The sequence below is a fragment of the Schistocerca serialis genome, chromosome 1 (assembly GCF_023864345.2).
Source record: "Schistocerca serialis cubense isolate TAMUIC-IGC-003099 chromosome 1, iqSchSeri2.2, whole genome shotgun sequence".
Lineage (NCBI taxonomy): Eukaryota > Metazoa > Arthropoda > Insecta > Orthoptera > Acrididae > Schistocerca > Schistocerca serialis.
Window position 1 is genome coordinate 993144417 of NC_064638.1, and position 18453 is coordinate 993162869.

General features: G+C 39.6%; 1 protein-coding gene across 6 annotated transcripts in view; it reads left to right on the forward strand.

The window, feature by feature from the left end:
* The window catches only part of LOC126413018 (large proline-rich protein BAG6), a 215267-nt gene that overhangs the window by 69379 nt on the left and 127435 nt on the right, over window positions 1-18453 (forward strand). For all 6 annotated transcript variants that reach the window (XM_050082921.1, XM_050082913.1, XM_050082950.1 and 3 more), the window contains exons 6-8: window positions 1831-1993; window positions 9166-9386; window positions 18305-18434. In XM_050082921.1, the coding sequence (XP_049938878.1) occupies window positions 1831-1993; window positions 9166-9386; window positions 18305-18434 (514 nt within the window). The remainder of the gene's footprint in view (window positions 1-1830; window positions 1994-9165; window positions 9387-18304; window positions 18435-18453) is intronic.

Sequence of the window (18453 nt, forward strand, 5' to 3'; positions counted from 1 at the left end):
TTTCACTCATTTACTCCAGTCCATATTCCCCTACAGTTTTTCCTCCTCTTCCTTTGCAGAAAAATCATTGATGATGCCTAAAGTAGAGAGGATATAAAATGTAGACTGGCAGTGGCAAGAAAAGCTTTTCTGAAGAATAGAAATTTGTTAACATCAAATATAGACTCATGAGTTACTATGTCTTTTCTGAAGGTATTTGTCTAGAGTCTAGCCATGTATGGAAGTGCAGCATGGATGATAAACAGTTTAGACAAGAAGAGAATAGAAGCTTTTGAAATGTGGTGCTACAGAATTATTTTAAGACTGGATTGGTAGATCACATAACTAATGAGGAGGCACTGAATAGACTTGGGAGACAAGGAACTTGTGGCACAACTTGACTAAAAGAAGGGATCTGTTGAGTAGGGTACATTCAGAGACATCAAGGGATCACCAATTTAGTATTGGGGGGAAATGTGGGGGGGGGGGGGGGGGTAAAATTTGTAGAGGTACACAAAGAGATGAATACTGTAAGTAGATTCAGAGGGATATAAGTTGTTGAAGTTAATTGGACATGATGAGGCTTGCGCAGGATAGGGAAGCATCGGCAGCTGCATCAAACCAGTTTTTGGGCTGAAGACTACAGGAGCATGTTAATTTGCTTGGTTCATGACTTGAAGTTCAGTTTAAATGGATGTAGCAGATAATAGTTGTTTTTTATGGTTCTGAGACTGGCAATATGTGGGTGATGCCTAAAGCAATAATAATAATATAAAGCAATCACTCATATAAATACATCGGCTACACCACTGCAATTTCATAACCACTTCTACAACCCTTTAGATCACATAACATCAACAGATACGAAGAAAATAAATTGGAAAAAGAAAACGCTACATGGCAAGCATCCGTATCATCTAACACAGCCACACATCGATCAAGACTCATCCAACACATGGCTAAGAAAAGACAATATATACAGTGAGACGGAAGGATTCATGATTGCAATACAGGATCAAACAATAAACACCAGATATTACAGCAAGCATATTATTAAAGATCCCAATACCACAACAGATAAATGCACACTTTGCAAACAACAAATAGAAACAGTAGGTCACATCACAAGCGGATGTACAATACTAGCAAATACAAAATACCCCAGAAGACATGACAATGTAGCAAAAATAATACATCAACAGTGTGCCTTACAACATAAACTTATAAAACATGTTCCCACATACAAGTATGCACCACAAAATGTACTGGAGAACGATGAATACAAATTATACTGGAACAGAACCATTATAACAGATAAAACAACACCACATAACAAACCTGACATCATACTCACCAATAAAAAGAAGAAATTAACACAACTAATCGAAATATCCATACCCAATACAACAAATATACAGAAGAAAACAGGAGAAAAAATTGAAAAATACATCCAACTGGCTGAGGAAGTCAAGGACATGTGGCATCAGGATAAAGTTGACATTATACCAATTATACTATCAACTACAGGAGTCATACCACACAATATCCACCAGTACATCAATGCAATACAGCTACATCCAAACTTATATATACAACTACAGAAATCTGTAATTATTGACACTTGTTCAATTACCCGAAAGTTCCTAAATGCAATGTAACATATACCGTACAGTTAAAAGGAAGTCGCACTTGATCAAGGTCTGAGTCACTTTCCATTTTTGACCAGACGTAACGTCTGAGAAAAGAAAGAATAATAATAATTATTATAATACTTTATTCCAGATGTTTGACTATTTTTAAGTTCAATAATGTTTTTAACAGTGCTAATTTATATATGTTATATTTTTACAGGAATACAAGCACCCCCTTCCTCAAATGTTTTATCAACCAGTCGTGTTTCATTGGCACGCAACATGCTCGCAAGGGCATCTAATGTATTGAATCGTTTGGAGAATCCTCAGACTTCACAGGAAGAAACGCCAGAAACCCCACCAGGGGAAGACGAAAATGTGACGTAAGTTGAAAGTTACGTTTTGCAGTTGATCAACATTTCAAGTTTGGTTTCTTGTTAACTGTATCTAACGATACTGGAGACTGGACTAGTCATGTCCAGATTTGCTACAGCTAATCTCTAATAGTTTTATGCTGAGCCTTCTTATTGAAAATATGTTGCTCCCAATAGAATGTTTGCAAAATTTTAAAATCTTAAATAATAGTCTGTCATGCATATTTGTTTGTGGAGTATTTGTGTTGGTAATTCCTTAACCAGAATTGTCATTCAAGAGGCAAATTTTTATGAGTGCCAGTAAAAAAAAACTAAACTCCTCCCGAATAGGCCATGAAGGCCCAACGGTACTGACTGGCCGCTGTTTCATCCTCAGCCCGTAGGTGTCACTTGATTCAGATTTGGAGGGGCATATGGTCAGCACACCATTCTCCCGGCTGTATGTCAGTTTCCGAGACCTGATTATGAGTGCCAATAGTCACCTAAAGTGTACTTGAAACTGTCCTAGCTTTTGGAACTCTTCAGGGAGAAAAGATGGATAGGTTGGAGAAGATAAAAAGGAAAAGGCAAGTAACACAGCAGCTTGGTCCCTCTTTCCTCCCTGATGAAGCAGTTAACAATAGGAAAGTTTTGTGCCTTTTTGTATGTGTGCATGTACAGCACCAAAAACTTTTCCTCCTGCAGAACATTGATAGCCAGCAAATGTCTTTTTTAATTACAGGATTGCTGAATGAGTTAGAAAAATGGCTGTTTCTCCCACCATCATTATGTTGCTTCTAGCGTCATATATATATGAAGATCATGCAGATTTTAGTGTAGTTGAAATTGAGGAAAAAATAGGCCTGGGTACACAATTTTCATTTCAGAAATGATTACAGTGAATGCTGAAGCTTGAAGCAATAATGTGTTTTCAGGAAGTAAAATTTGTGTACCAAACTACAGCCTTTAATACACTGTCACAAATAAAGCTTTCGGCCAGTAAGGCCTTCATCGAAAATACACACTCACACAAATGCAACTTGCACAAACTATTTAGTTTGTGTGTGTGTGTGTGTGTGTGTGTGTGTGTGTGTGTGTGTGGGGGGGGGGGGGGGGGGTGTATATTTTTGACAAGCTTTGTTTGTCACAGTCTTTTTGTTGTGCCTATCTGGTGACTCAGCATCTCTGCTACATGATGAGTAACAACTTTCCTTTTCATAATATTGTTACTTTCCATCCTGGATTTTCTATTGTTCGATTAGTCTTTATATACTTTTGCTTATTGCGGCAGCATCTGCAGACTATATAATAAAAATATTCAGAGAAGTTTAAGTTCAAAAGAAGTATCAAGAATTACAACAAGCACTAAAACCTTCAGAGTAAGCATTACAACTGCAATGTGTCTATGGGCTGGAAGAGACATGTTGAAAAGCCATGTACCATTGAATATACTACTCTGAATCAGATTTGCCTGCTGCAGCCATTTGAAACTAATGAGTGTGAAAACTTATGTCATAACTTGGGTTGTTTTGAAAATCAGCATTATGCAAACACAATTAGTTTATTTTTGATATACCGAGACATGCTTTGACACCTGTGTGTCATCTTATGTGGGTCAGATTTTATTTCTGTAAACTGTTGTTGTTGTGGTGGTGGTGGTGGTGGTGGTGGTGGTGGTGGTGGTGGTCTTCAGTCCTGGGACTGGTTTGATGCAGCTCTCCATGCTACTCTATAGTGCGCAAACTTCATCTCCCAGTACCTACTGCAACCTACAACCTTCTGAATCTGCTTAGTGTATTCATCTCTTGGTCTCCCTCTACGATTTTTACCCTCCATGCTGCCCTCCAATGCTAAATTGGTGATCCCTTGGTGCCTCAGAACATGTCCTACCAACCGATACCTCCTCCTAGTCAAGTTGTGCGACAAACTTCTCTTCTCCCCAATCATACTCAATACCTCCTCTTTAGTTATGTGATCTACCCATCTAATCTTCAGCATTCTTCTGTAGCACCACATTTCGAAAGCTTCTATTCTCTTCCTGTCCAAACTATTTATCATCCATGTTTCCCTTCTAAACATAGCTACATTCCATGCAAATACTTTCAGAAATGACTTCCTGACACTTAAATCTGTACTCGATGTTAACAAATTTCTCCTCTTCAGAAACACTTTCCTTGCCATTGTCAGTCTACATTTTATATCCTCCCTTCTTCGAACATCATCAGTTATTTTGCTGCCCAAATAGCAAAACTCCTTTACTACTTTAAGTGTCTCATTTCCTAATCTAATTCCCTCAGCATCACCCGACTTAATTCGACTACATTCTATTATCCTCGTTTTGCTTTTGTTGATGTTCATCTTATATCCTCCTTTCAAGACACTGTCCATTCCGTTCAACTGCTCTTCCAAGTCCTTTGCTGTCTCTGACAGAATTACAATGTCATCGGCGAACCTCAAAGTTTTTATTTCTTCTCCATGGACTTTAATACCTACTCCGAATTTTTCTTTCGTTTCCTTTACTGCCTGCTCAATATATAGATTGAATAACATCGGGGAGAGGCTACAACCCTGCCTCACTCCCTTCCCAACCGCTGCTTCCCTTTCATGCCCCTCGACTCTTATAACTGCCATCTGGTTTCTGTATAAATTGTAAATAGCCTTTCTCTCCCTGTATTTGACCCCTGCCACCTTCAGAATTTGAAAAAGAGTATTCCAGTCAACATTGTCAAAAGCTTTCTCTGAGTCTAAACTATAGTCTGTAAACTACAATATGAAATTTATAACAATTTAAGTGTTGTAGGCCTAAGAATTGCAATAAAAACAGCATTCATCTGCAAACTATCCATGAAGAAAATTAATGCATATTTATCAAGAACTGTTTCGTGAATAGAGGGTATGTGCATTTCTGTACTTAAATTTTTTTCATTCTGTTGCATGTTTCGTTGGTGTCTTGATCAGCTGCTATTCAGTGCACCGTTTCAACACATTTTTTCACACAATTTTCATTCACCAGTTCATTTCACCTGAATTTACACAAAATGTGATCTGAGCCGAAACTTCTGACTCCATTCTCAGTTAGAGGTGTTATGATATTGCCACTGCTCACTTGGTACTCGTTCGTCTTGTGTTTGTTGTGGCACTAATTTTGATTGTTTCATCAGAACTGGCTGCTGGGAGAGGGTTTTTTTGTGTGTGTGTGTGTGTGTGTGTGTGTGTGTGTGTGTGTGTGTGTGTGTGTGTGTGTGTGTGTGTGGAGGGAGGGGGGAGAGAGAGAGAGAGAGAGAGAGAGAGAGAGAGAGAGAGAGAGAGAGAGAGAGAGAGAGCTGGAAGGAGGTTTCAAGAGGGAACTGAGAGAACATAAGTTTTAATTATTATTATGATTATTATTATTATTTTTAAGCTGTTTGAGTGGTATGTTTTATGTGGGGAGGTGCCTTTGTATAGTTCCTTGAGTGTTCCATACTGTGTTTTGTTGCACAGTGTTGTATTTTCATTCAGGACTATCTTCCCTTGTATTATTGCTTTTTGTACGTGGTAGTTCTCCTCTATTGTGAGTTTGTGATAGAGACTGTTGCTTTCTCTGAAGATCGTAAGATCAGTCTCCATGTTATTTGGGTGGTGGTTTTCTTGTATTAGGTGATCTGCAAAAGTGGAGTGTGTACTATAACTTCTTAGGGCTCTGAAGTGTTCAGAGTACCTCGTTTTGAAATTTCTGCAGGTTTGGCCTATGTAGACTGACTGGCATGAACTGCAGGTTAACTGATATATTCCAGCTTTGAAGAATTTGTCTGCTGAAGTGTTCTTAGTGCTTAGATTTTTCTGTACTGTGTTTTTTGTGTGAAATGATACTTGTAGCCCTTGTTTCTTCAGTATGTTGCCGCCCACCCCATGGACAGTTTCTGTTACTGTATGGTAGTATGTACCATTCTGAACTCTTTGTAGGGTGTTCCTGATACCCTGTGTTTGTCTGGAGTTTGTGTTGTTGGTTCTCTGTTGTGGCTGGTGGTTTGTTTATGGTTTGTTCTTTTTTTTTTTTTTTTTTTCTTCGGTTTGCTCATCATTTGTCTGTTGTTCCCCTTCTCTTTGGGTATTTGGTGTATTGTGTTCAGTTCCTGTGTGTAGTTGAGTTTGTCCAGTGTAGTTCTGTTGAGCCTGTGTAGCAAGTGTCTGAAACTTGAGAGTTTATGTGCTTGAGGATGGTTGGAGTTAATGTGAATGGTTGTACTTGTGGCTGCAGGTTCCCTGAAAATTCCAAAATTCGGTTTGTTGTCGATTCTGTGTATGGTGGTGTCTAAGAAATTAGTTTCATTTCCTCTTCTGTCTCAATGGTGAATTTCATGTTTGGGTGAAATGTATTTGTGTCACTGTGTAATTGTTTTATTTGGGTGTCTGTTTCATCAATCAAGAAAATGATGTCGTCCACGTATCGGTACCAGTATATAATCTTGTACTGTTTTCGATGTATGATTCCAATGAATATTTTGTTTTCAATGTGGTTTAGAAATGTGTTTGCGAGTAGACCACTGATGGGTGGGCCCATTGATAGGCCATCTTTTTGTATATAAATTCCTCCTTGAAAGTGAAGTACTTCTGTTATAATCTTTAGGGTGGGTTCTATTTCATCTGTGTGTGCAGTACTGTCATAATGCAACAAAGTGCATAAATAAGAAGTCTTATACCAAATTATGAAAAAGTAATCAGGATATACCTGATGCTTGTGCAAGTGTCTGGAACAGTAACAGTAAGCATAAAATGTCTGACTGGTTTACACACTCTTGAAGAGAAAGGAAACTAACGATTTAGTGGAACATTTGAATTGACGTGCATCATGCATTACAATAGGTGATTTCAAGACAGTGCAACAGATATTGTCACAGAATTGACAAATGTCACTTGACATGTTAGAGACTCCTGAAACCTCTTGTTCATAATAGGATGCACAGAACATGCTGAATGAATGATTGAGATTAATATTGAAAGAACTGGGACTCAGCAGGGATAGTATTGACTAGCAGAAAGTGACTAGAACGGAAACAGCTAGAGCTGTCCTTAACACATGATCAATTTTTTTAAACTGCCACTGGATAACATCTGGGGTACAAACTTCAGCAACTGGCAAAGTATTTGTCATCATTCATATGCCCCAAAGATTTCCTATAAAAGCCCAGGCCCAAGACAATGTATATAACTTTCCTCATTCACAACAAAGTGATCTAGCATGAATTCTTACATAAAGATCCAACTATCAACACCAGATTATATGAAGCCATTTCAAATTGTCCATTTTTACACAAGTGATATGTCTGACTAGAATTTTACAGGGAAGGAAAGTAGTCTGCTGTAATACAGTGGCCACTTACATGCTGCAATTGCTATAAGCAGTTCAGTTGTCGAGTGCTCTCAAAATGTTCTTGATATCAATCGTACTCCACAAATTTGATTCCTACTGACAGCTTATGAATGTTTATTCAAGGAAGTTCTTAAAGTTATGTTTTGCAGACATATCAGACACCCGAGATATGTGAGAATAATGTTCTGATTGGCCCCAAAACAAATCTAGGATTACAATTTCCAGCAGCTTTACAAAATTTGAACAAGTTCAATATGGGCAGTGGGCAGTATGGGTAGTGTGTTGGTATTGAATAGATATATTTTCTTAATGTTATTTCTTTCATTTGCTCCATGTACACTATTCACCGAATCTGTAAATCGTCTCGGTTTCAGTGTTAAGCTACAAGCAGTTTGTGCAGAATGGGAAGACATTTTATCAGCACATATTTTTTAGCCACACTCAAAGATACTGTAAGTGTATGTTACATGAGAAAGACAAATTTTAATACATCGTATGATATCTGATGTAGGGATTTGTAAGTTCACTGGTAGTGTGGCATTGCCGTAGGCACATCCAGGGAGCATGTATTTTTGCTGACAGTCTGTGACATTTATCAATATATCTATGCATGCTAATTTAAATTCCTGGTTGGAACATAATAAATGGTATAGGAACAGACAACTACTCACTCCAGGAATGTGATCTGCTGAATAGATGATGACTAAATAAGAGATAAGATAACAAATGTAGTAAGGAGTCTCTCTTTGCCATAAGCTATGTTGAAACATGTCTCAGTGTATGCCACTGCCCTTTCATCCCTATGAAAATTGGTACCTAAAATTTCCTACAGTTTGAATATTGCACCCAGTCAATAGTAAAAACTTCAGCTGTTAGGCACCTCTAGTTGAGTCTTTCGACTGTCAGTCTGCTACATGCTCTCTTTGTGAATTCATTAATGTGAGTGTTGTTGCCAATTTCTTTAAATTGTGTTCTAGCGTGTCTGCAAATCCAGAAATAGCTGACTGGAGGGAACAAAGGATCTGCATAAAGTTCTATTCTAAACTCCACAAAACTGCAGCTGAAACCCTCTACACGCCACAAACAATTGTGGAAGTGCGTGAAATGGTCCACAATGACAGGAGGCTAACAGACCATGATGGTAATGATTGTGAAATAATTGGAATTTCATACATGACCTGTCAAAACATCTTAGCTTGTTGACGCATTCTACCTTATAATTCGAACAGGAGACAAATTGCAGCAAAATCAGTTTTTGTCTTTTGATCACCAACCAGTCAGACCATTGGACTCTGATGTTCAATGAGTGCAGACCGCAGTTAACAGATCATCCAAACTTCCTATCCAGAATGAAAACTACCATCAAATCACGGGTGTATAATTACGACTTCAACACAAAATGGTAATTTTTGCAGTGGAAGACCCCATCCTAACGCCAGCACAAAAAAGTGCACAAAGTTCACACAAAATCAAGACGGTATCAGTTTGCTTGACATAAATTATTCCCGATTTGCCCCAATCACCACATCTCACCGGCTCGCTCTTGCCACCATCCCTCTCCAGCTTGACCCACACTCCTCACTTCAACCACTGCTCCCTCTGGCTACTGGACATCAATGCCAAGTGGATTGCAGGGTCAAAGAATGTGTTGCAAGGCCAATTCTCACCTATAAATTCACATTGCTATTGCAAGGGAGGATCTACATGGTGCGGATTGTAACTGAAGTTGAGCTACTTATGCTCAGCACAATCACTGAATATGAAACAAAGATTTCTAACTTAATTTTATAAATTTTTAAATTTGAATGTGACTGATCTTAACACTTTAGAAGTATTCATATTTCTGTTTCAGTGCTAGCTCGAGTGCAGTTGGAAGCATCACTGTTACAGACAACGTAGGCGGTGGAAATCAGTCACTGCCATCAACTTTAGCACATGCCACCCAAGCCGCCACAGCGGCTGCTATAGCTGCTGCAGTGTCAGCTGCTCACGCAGTTGGTGTGCCTAACATTACTATTGTCAGAGGGGGTTCTGGCAGTGGCCAACAACAAGACGCCAGCATACTTGTTAGTGGTGGGTTACGATAGTCAACTTAGCTTCTGTCCAAGTCAAACATTTGTTGTCTAAACCAGTGGTTGGCAAACTAAGGCCACATACAGGCTGAAGCATTTATTAGTGTGGTCCGCTGTTTCTCAGCTGTGTCTTATGTAGTGACTAAATGCCAAAACAAATAATGTCAGCCAACATTAAGATTGTAGTTTCCCTCTCAGTAACAAATTCTTACAGTAAAAATAATATTTTAAGATATACTTAATTTTAATTGACACTGGTAAATTTGGCAGCTTACCTCAATGGCAGAAGTGAACACTGCAGTGTTAGAGAACAAGAGATGTTTTGTTGACTGCCTAAAAGTACTGACAACTCATACGGATCAAGTGCTATGACGTAATGTTAACACAGAAGAAACATGGATTTGTGAATGTGCATTACCGAGATGGTCATTGTCAGATGTGGTGCTTATTCGTAGCAAGAAACATTAAATTTATCAAGCCTATTGTAATACAAGGCAATGAGTAGAAAAAGACATCAAAACATCTAGTAAATATTTGCAATTGTGTCAAATTATTGCATAATGGATTTCAATATAGATACAATTGTTGTTGTTATTGATCAGTTAATCATACGCTCACACAGAAAACACAATGCTATTTTGCACGGCAATTACATTGCCACAACTTTGTGGTCATTAAAACAGAGCAGTCTACACGATATGTTCAGAATATCGGCTTTAACGATGAGTACTTTGGGGCGAGCAGTCAATGTATCATGCCATTGCTGTAGCTAATCTTTAAGACACAGAGGAATTAGAGACATTGGCCGTGTGTGGGCAGTGATTTAAATCCGTTAGGAAAGTGGAAAATTTGTGCAGGATACAGTGATCATCGCAGCTGCACAGACTACCCTAGCACACCTATCTGATCCAAATTCTGAATTTATCTCATCGATCCAAATCAATGCCCCATGCAGCCATCTCTGATTCCTTTGTGTCTTAATTCATATTGGCTAGTGGATCAAAATGGTGTCTGTGCTTTTGGACATGTTACATAGGTTACCAATTAACAATAAGGTCCGTACATATGTGGCTAGAGCTGCCACCGCACAATATCAGTATTGGCTCTTAGCAAAATAGTTTGACAACCACTGGTCTAAACCTTAAGTCACCCTCACATATGACCACATTAAAGGAAGTTTCATGGTTTTGTGTGAACTAAAAGTTTCTTTCAGTGTTTTTTACTTTCTTTTTAGAAGCTGTTGTATTGTGGGTCCATTATTGTTAATAGATACAGTGGTGAACTTCGTTGAAGAATTATATTTTGAAGATAACTTCAGTGGCAGAATTGTAGCTAGTTGAAGGAAATTTTACTCAGATTCAGCATTGCTGTGTAAAGGGTGGTTATTTTTATGCAGTTACAAATAGGCTCTTGATTTGATTTCAAACCAACAGCAGTTTTTTCAAAATTCTATACATTTTGTTAAGGAATAGTAATTAACTGTTACACTGTTCCTTGTACTTAAAACTGAAACGAGGGTTATCGTTTTGCTTTTAAGGTTTGCATAGAACTGGAAAATAATCCTTCATATGTTTTCTGCAAACTGATTTTCTTAAGTAAACTCTGTTACATTGTGTAGACTAGTTTATGAAACAAAGTAATTATTCATTTATATTTATCTTATTGTGATAATTCACTGCAATTACAATCACTACATTTCCTTTTTTATAGCGCCCCTTTTCATGCTCATTTCTGAAGTAATTTTTTCCTGACATATGTTTCTGATTATTATTATTATTATTATTATTATTATTATTAATAGTAGTAGTAGTAGTAGTAGTAGTAGCAGTAGCAGTAGTAGTAGTAGTATTGTGACATAAACTTGAATCCTGAGTTTTTTGAGCAATTTAAGAACAAACTTTTGAAAAGACAAAACCTTGCTTACATCTGTTTCAGCACATTATAGTTTAATGTTCAGCCACTAGTATATCCAGTCCTGCATTTGTAGCCTGGCTGTTGTGTTTTGGTTGAGGTGTTGCCCAACTACCCATTGTATTGGAGAAAACACCTGATTCTCACTAGACTGATGTCCCTACAGGTGTTGGAGTTTTTCTTAATTACTTATGCTGAAAAAATGCCTCCATTTTTTGGAGAATTTGGTGTCAGTCCCATGAAATATCCGCAGCTGAAGCTAAATAATATTTGTTGTGTTCCTGAACACCTCAAAGACAAATTCAAAAAGCGTGTGTATGCCAGACAGAGAGATGATGATGTACGAGGGTGGTTTGAAAAGTTCTCGAAATGGAATAGAAAAAAGTACTAACATCACTGAAAGTTCTTTTATTTTTCAATGTAGTCTCCTTTGTACATAATGCACTTGGTCCAACGATGTTAGAGTGCCTTGATCCCATCTAGAAAATGAGTTTCCTCCAGACCTGCAAAATAGTTGTCAACTCGGACTATCAATTCTTCGTTTGAAGTGAATCTTTCTCCACAAAAAAAAAAATAATTCAGTTTTGGGAAGAGATGGAAGTCTGACAGAGCCATATCGGGTCAATAAGGCGGGTGTGGCAACGGTATTCTCCAGTAATTGTTTGCCCAGTGGGGAGATAATCTACAAATAGAATCCCCTTCACATCCCAGAACACTGATGCCATGACCTGTCCCACCAAAGGAATTGTCTTTGCTTTCTTTGGTGGCGGAGAATCAGCATGTTTCCACTGCTTTGACAGTTGCTTTGTCTCGGGGATATAGAAGTACACCCAAGTTTCATCTGTGGACACAAACCAGTGTAAAAAATCTTGTCGTGTCTCCTAAAATGGGACAAACTGTTATAACGTCAAGTTGAACAAATATATTTCAAGGACGACACAATACATATAAGTCACAGATCAAGTAAACAAAGTAAGACGTGTGTACACTGTAACAGTCAAATCAGCACTGAGTCCAAGTCTAGCGGCCGCTGGTTGGCTGGCTGCTAGAAACTGGATTCATTTGAAATTGTATTTACTTCAAATGCGCATCTGAGAGAATTAGCCATGTACATTTATCATACACACCCTACGTGGAGGGTTCTCTCTTGTCTCTCCCCCCCCCCCCCTCCTCCCCCTCCAATCACTTCAAATGCGGTGCTATTAAAACAAATTTAGCTCAACAAATTCTTTCACAAAAAACTGAAGTGAACGCTTTACAATGCAATAAGAAATAAGTCGAATTAACACAAAAGAAAACCTCATTTTCTGAGTACTCATGAAAAAAGTTCTAACCTTTCATGTCATAAAAAGAAATCATGCAATGTCAAAAGAAATAAAAGAAGTTGTCTTTGATAATCGGAATTTCCCCCATATTATCGTGTTTTTGCTACGTATGGGAAATTATACAGCAGTTCAAGCACTATCCAGGTTTGTCTGGGCAGGATGCACACTCATATGGTGTATCAGTGCACTTGCCTTGTTCCGCGCACTTCTTATACCGCTTCCTAATAACTTGCTTCTTGCCTGCAGTAGCTTCCCGCTTTTGCACAACATGTGTTTGTTTGTGATGTTTCTTGCTCACATTTCGTGGAATGTCCATTGGTGGAAGGAAGCTCTTTATAATGTTCATTCTGTAATCGTACAACGTCATTTTATTTCCTGAGTATTTGTTTTGCAGATATAGAGAATTGAAAACTAGCATGTCAATGACATGAAAATCTTTCATTCACATAAATAATACGATAACATCTAATCTTGTTTATCAGTCCCAGACATACACGCATTGTATCTAATAATAGGCAAAGGTTTTGTGACTGTTCGCTGGCGCGCATTCATCACTTTTTCCATTACATTTAATGTTCTGTGGAAATGTAGGAAACCTCTCGTTGATCCGTCCATTTTCCGATCACAACTCCATTAGAATACCGCGCAATTGTGTCTCCTCTCCCAAGTTTTGCCGATACAACTTCTTCGGGGATATATTTCCTATTTAATTTCAGAGTAACTGTGGAAAGTGTTTCTAGGTTCAACAGATTTGTAGCTAAATGAAAACTGTTATAATAATTGTCCAAATAAATGTGATGACCAACATGCAGCTTTTCTGCCATAAAATGCAAAACGACTTTTCCAGCGTGACCTTTTCTTCCTTTATCTTCACTACATCCCATGTACACAGGGCACTTATTTATGAAACCGTGTTGAGCATGTACATCTTAATGCCATATTTATTACATTTGCTCTTTATGTATTGTCTAAATGACAATCTTCCCCTCCAAAGAATCATTGATTATCTATTGATAAATCTCTTCCCGGGTAATACACTTGAGACATTCTCGTGTTAAAATAATCCAATGTAGGTCGTATCTTATATAAACGATCGTCTGGTTTTGGGCTTCCTGGAAGTGGATTTTTTGCAAAATGCAGAGATGATAATGAACAAATACCAGTCTCTGCTTATACTCATCACTATTCCTCTATTCTCAAACAGCGGTTCTTTCTTCTAGTAGTCTTGTAATCGCGGATATTTAATGTTACCCATAGTAACGAAACACCCAGGAAAACTATTAATTTGCCTATACTTAGAGGTTTCTGTTTACAGATCCTAGATCCCTCTTTTGTATTTTCGCTCAGCAATATGTTGACTGCATTATCGTTTGTTTCATCAACTACAAGTTGCAACAATTCGTCTGAAGAAATCCATAGGAGAATACCCAGCAGGATGAATTTGGAAATTTTCTTCCTCTGTAAATGGGTGATACTGCATATTATGTGCTTCTTTATTATGCCAGGACTCACCTAGATTATCTCCGTGTGACAGGTCGGGCTCTTTTTCGTCGTCGTGATCCGTATCGTCAGATTCGGAAGTGTCACAAAACAGATTCGAAAGTTGTGTTCTCACGCTAACATCACTCTGCAATTCTTCTGCAGCCTCTAAATGACAATCTCCGTGGTATGCCTTCTCCTCACTACACAGAAAATTGCTGTCATCTAGTACCCTAAGTAACTGTTCCTCTGTCAATTTAACACTGTTCCTGCTCCTTTTCACATTGGAAGGACCAGGTGTCGGTTCAGTAGCCGCCATTACGAACAATATATGTTCGAAAACTGATCAAACAAAACAAAAGTTTACACGCTTTAATGTTAGCTTAGACTCTGCAACTACACTGAGTAATCCGACAGTGAGCGCGGACGCTTATAAGCGTCAGCCACACTGGCTCGTGGCTTGTTGTGACGCTTAGAAGCGTCAACCGCAGCGATAGTGTTAATGAAGATCCACACACTGTAGTGGAGACATATCGATTCTTAGGACTGGTTTTAGACACCTGATTGACTTGGCTACCTCACCTTTGTCAGCTTGAGCGGAAGTGTTGGCAGCACCTCAGTGCCCTCTGCTGCCTGAGCAACACCATCTGGGGTGCAGATCGCTCTACGCTGCTGCAGCTCTACAGAGCCCTTGTTCAATCCCATTGTGATTGTGGAAGTCTGGCTTAGGGCTCAGCGGCGCCCTCGGTGTTGCGTTTACTCGACCCAGTGCACCACTGTGGTGTTCGCCTAGCGACAGGAGCTTTTAGAACAAGTCCAGTGCCCAGTGTTCTGGTGGAGGCCGGAGTCCCTCAATTGAAGGTTACGCGTGCACAACTGCTCGCCAGTTATGTTGCATGTTTTTGGAGTTCTCCTGCGCATCCGAATTACCGTACCCCCTTTTTTTTTCCCCCAAACCACAGTGGTTCATCTCCCTTATCGGTGGCCCAGGTCAGGGGCTCCGATTGTGGTTTGTGTCCGGTCCCTTATGTTTGAACTGGAGTCCTTCCCATTACCTCCTGTCCTCGCGGTCCGTTCATGTATACCTTCATGGTGTACATGCCTCAGGTTCTTCTCAACCTTTCGCATGGCCCCAAGGACTCGGTTAACCCTGCAGCTCTCCGCTATCACTTCCTCTCGATTCTTGAGATGTACCAGGGCGTGAAGTGGTTTACACCCAAGACTTGATGGCTAATAGTCACTTAGGCTTTGCATATGTTCATGGAGGACGTTGAACAGCACTCCTTGGCAGATGGCTGCAGTGTTTTCACTGCAGAGCTGGCGGTCATATCTCGTGCTCTTGAGCACATTTGCTCATCCCCTGGCGAGTCTTTCCTCCTGAGTACTGACTCCTTGAGTAGCCTATAAGCTATTGACCAGTGTTACCCTCGCCATCCTTTGGTAGTGTCCATTCAGGAGTCCATCTATGCCCTGGAACAGTCCCATCGTTCAGTGGTGTTTGTGTGGACCTCAGGACACATCGGAATCCCAGGCAGTGAACTTGTCATCAGGCTGGCCAAACAGTCTACGCAGAAACCACTTCTGGAGATGGGCTTCTCTGAAACTGACCTGCGTTTTGTCTTACGCCGCAGGGTTTTTAGGCTTTGAGAGATGGAATGGCATAACACTAAGCACAACAAACTGAGTTTCATTAAGGAGACTACGAATATGTGGAAGTCTTCTATGCAGTCCTCTTGCAGGGAATCAGTTGTCCCCTGCTGGCTCCGCATTGGCCATATGTGGCTAATGCATAGTTACCTACTGCGTTACAAGGACCCATCTCGGTGTCACTGTGGCTCACAAATGACAGTTGTCCACCTCTTGCTGGACCGCCCACTTTTAGCTGCTCTGCGGCGGAGTTTAAACTTTCCCGGCTCCCTACATTCAGTGTTGGGCGACAATGCCTCAACAGCAGCTTTAGTTTTATGTTTTATTCGTGGGGTTTTATCATTCGATCTAAGTTTTAGTGCATGTTCTCTGTCCCTGTGTGTCCTCCACCTTAGTGGTTTTAGGTTGGAGGTTTTAATGTGTTGCAGAGTGGCTGGCTTCTCCTTTTTAGAATGAGATTTTCACTCTGCAGCGGAGTGTGCGCTGATATGAAACTTCCTGGCAGATTAAAAGTGTGTGCCCGGCCGAGACTTGAACTCGGGACCTTTGCCTTTCGCGGGCAAGTGCTCTACCAACTAAGCTACCGAAGCACGACTCACGCCCGGTACTCACAGATTGGAAGGTAGGAGACGAGGTACTGGCAGAAGTAAAGCTGTGAGTACCGGGCGTGAGTCGTGCTTCGGTAGCTCAGTTGGTAGAGCACTTGCCCGCGAAAGGCAAAGGTCCCGAGTTCGAGTCTCGGTCGGGCACACAGTTTTAATCTGCCAGGAAGTTTCTCCTTTTTATTCTCATGGTCAACCAGCCATGGTAATCTGCTCTTGTTTTGATGTCGTCTACATGTTTCTTGCGTCTCTCTGTGGATTTCTTGTCTGATTTTAAATTTTGTTGCCCTTCTATCATTCTTGTGGTTTATTCCTTTCTTCCAGCTGTGTTTTTTCCGTCTCGTTATATTACTCCCACCATTGTGGAATTGCTTTAATCGGAACAAAGGGCTGATGACCTAGCAGTTTGGTCCCCCCCCCCCCCCCCCTCCCCTTTTAAACCAACCAACTATCTGGCTTTACTACTAGCAATTTCTGCCCAGAGAATATGGAAGGTTTGACGTTATTAGCAGCAAGAGTACTAACCTGAAACCTCTTATCTGGAGAGGTCTGTAATGTGCACAGTCTCATTAAACATAACAGAGCAACAGATCATGGAATAATACTATTAGTAGAACTGTTCGTAAATACACTTAAAACTTCCGGGCTGATAGGCCGTGGTCGAAGTATAAAACTCTCTCCTGATATTTTGTCTCCCGCAGTCGGAGACAAAACGTCAGGATCAAGTTTTATACGTCGAGCACGGCCTATCAGCCCGGAAGTTTTAAGTGAAGACAATACTGGCTGTGAAAGCTTACATTGTATGTTCATAAATAGTAAGGAGAAATTGATGAAACGGCACACTGCTAGGAATCTGATCACAGAGCATTGCTTGGAATTTTCAAGTATCCAGTTTGCAACAAGGAATCAGTAAAAAATTCGGCTTCTAATAAGCAACATATAAAAGGACTATTATTTTACCTATTGCCCTATGCACGTGTTAACCATTATGAATCATTTTTCCATCTGAATGGAATGGAAAGAACATATCCGAGTGTGATATTGAAACTGTAGCAAATCCTGCTGCTGTGTGCTACTACTGCAATAACTGGCTGTTGCCATGGGAGTGTGCATTCGGATATCTGTGAGGTTGCCTGTGTACTGTTTCTAGAAAAAGTTAGTGTTCAAAACCTGGTTTGAATGCCGATTTGTGTTGTGTGTTTCTGTGCTCCCTGCATTGATACATTGTAGGTGAGTGGTTGCCTTTCCCTTATTTTACATATAACTTTGAACACAAATGCCGTTAGAGACAAAAAGGGTGCACACATAGAAACAGTAAATAAGTTCTGTTCCACTGTGTTAAATTTTCCTGCAAATTATGCAGTATGATGGATTGATTTTTAATTTCTTATGAATGACTGGCTAGCATTCTTTTTGGGGATACAACTTCTCGGCCAGAGGCAGTGAAATGGTGTGTGTTAGTTGTGCCGTCTACTCCAGAATAAAGCCTTTTGGCCGAAATCGTAATTTTTAGTTCTTTCTTTTTTCCCCACATGTCTGCAACTCAAAATCTTCACTTTAAGGTGAGTAGCAGTGTATTGTTTTCTTATAATACCACCAATTATCTCTTCCACCTCTATTTGATTGCTTCAGCAGTATGATTGTCTCAATCACCAAGAGAAATAAACTTCTTAAAATAGAGTTGTTATGTGGCTCATTGCTGGGAATTGTGTTGCCCGGTCACAGTGCGGTTCCATTCTGGCTAGCATGTACAGATCTCAAGTTATTTATAACTGAGAGGAAACATCTGCATCAATAAATATTTTGTAATATTTGTATATAATTTTGATTTGATACCTTCACATGGAAACAGTAGGAATATTTTCAAATTTCCTCTTGACAGCATTTAAACATTATTAGCAATTTCATGTAACATATTAAGTATTTTCGTTACTTAGTTTTCAATATTGTAACAGGTAATTCAGGAGGTGATTCACAAGATGTTGGCGCACAAGATCAGCCTGCTACATCTGAAAGTACCAGTGGAAATAGTCAACCTACAGGAACATCACCTAATTCTGATGATAATTCAGGAAGAGGTCCAGAGTAAGTGAAATCTTGTACA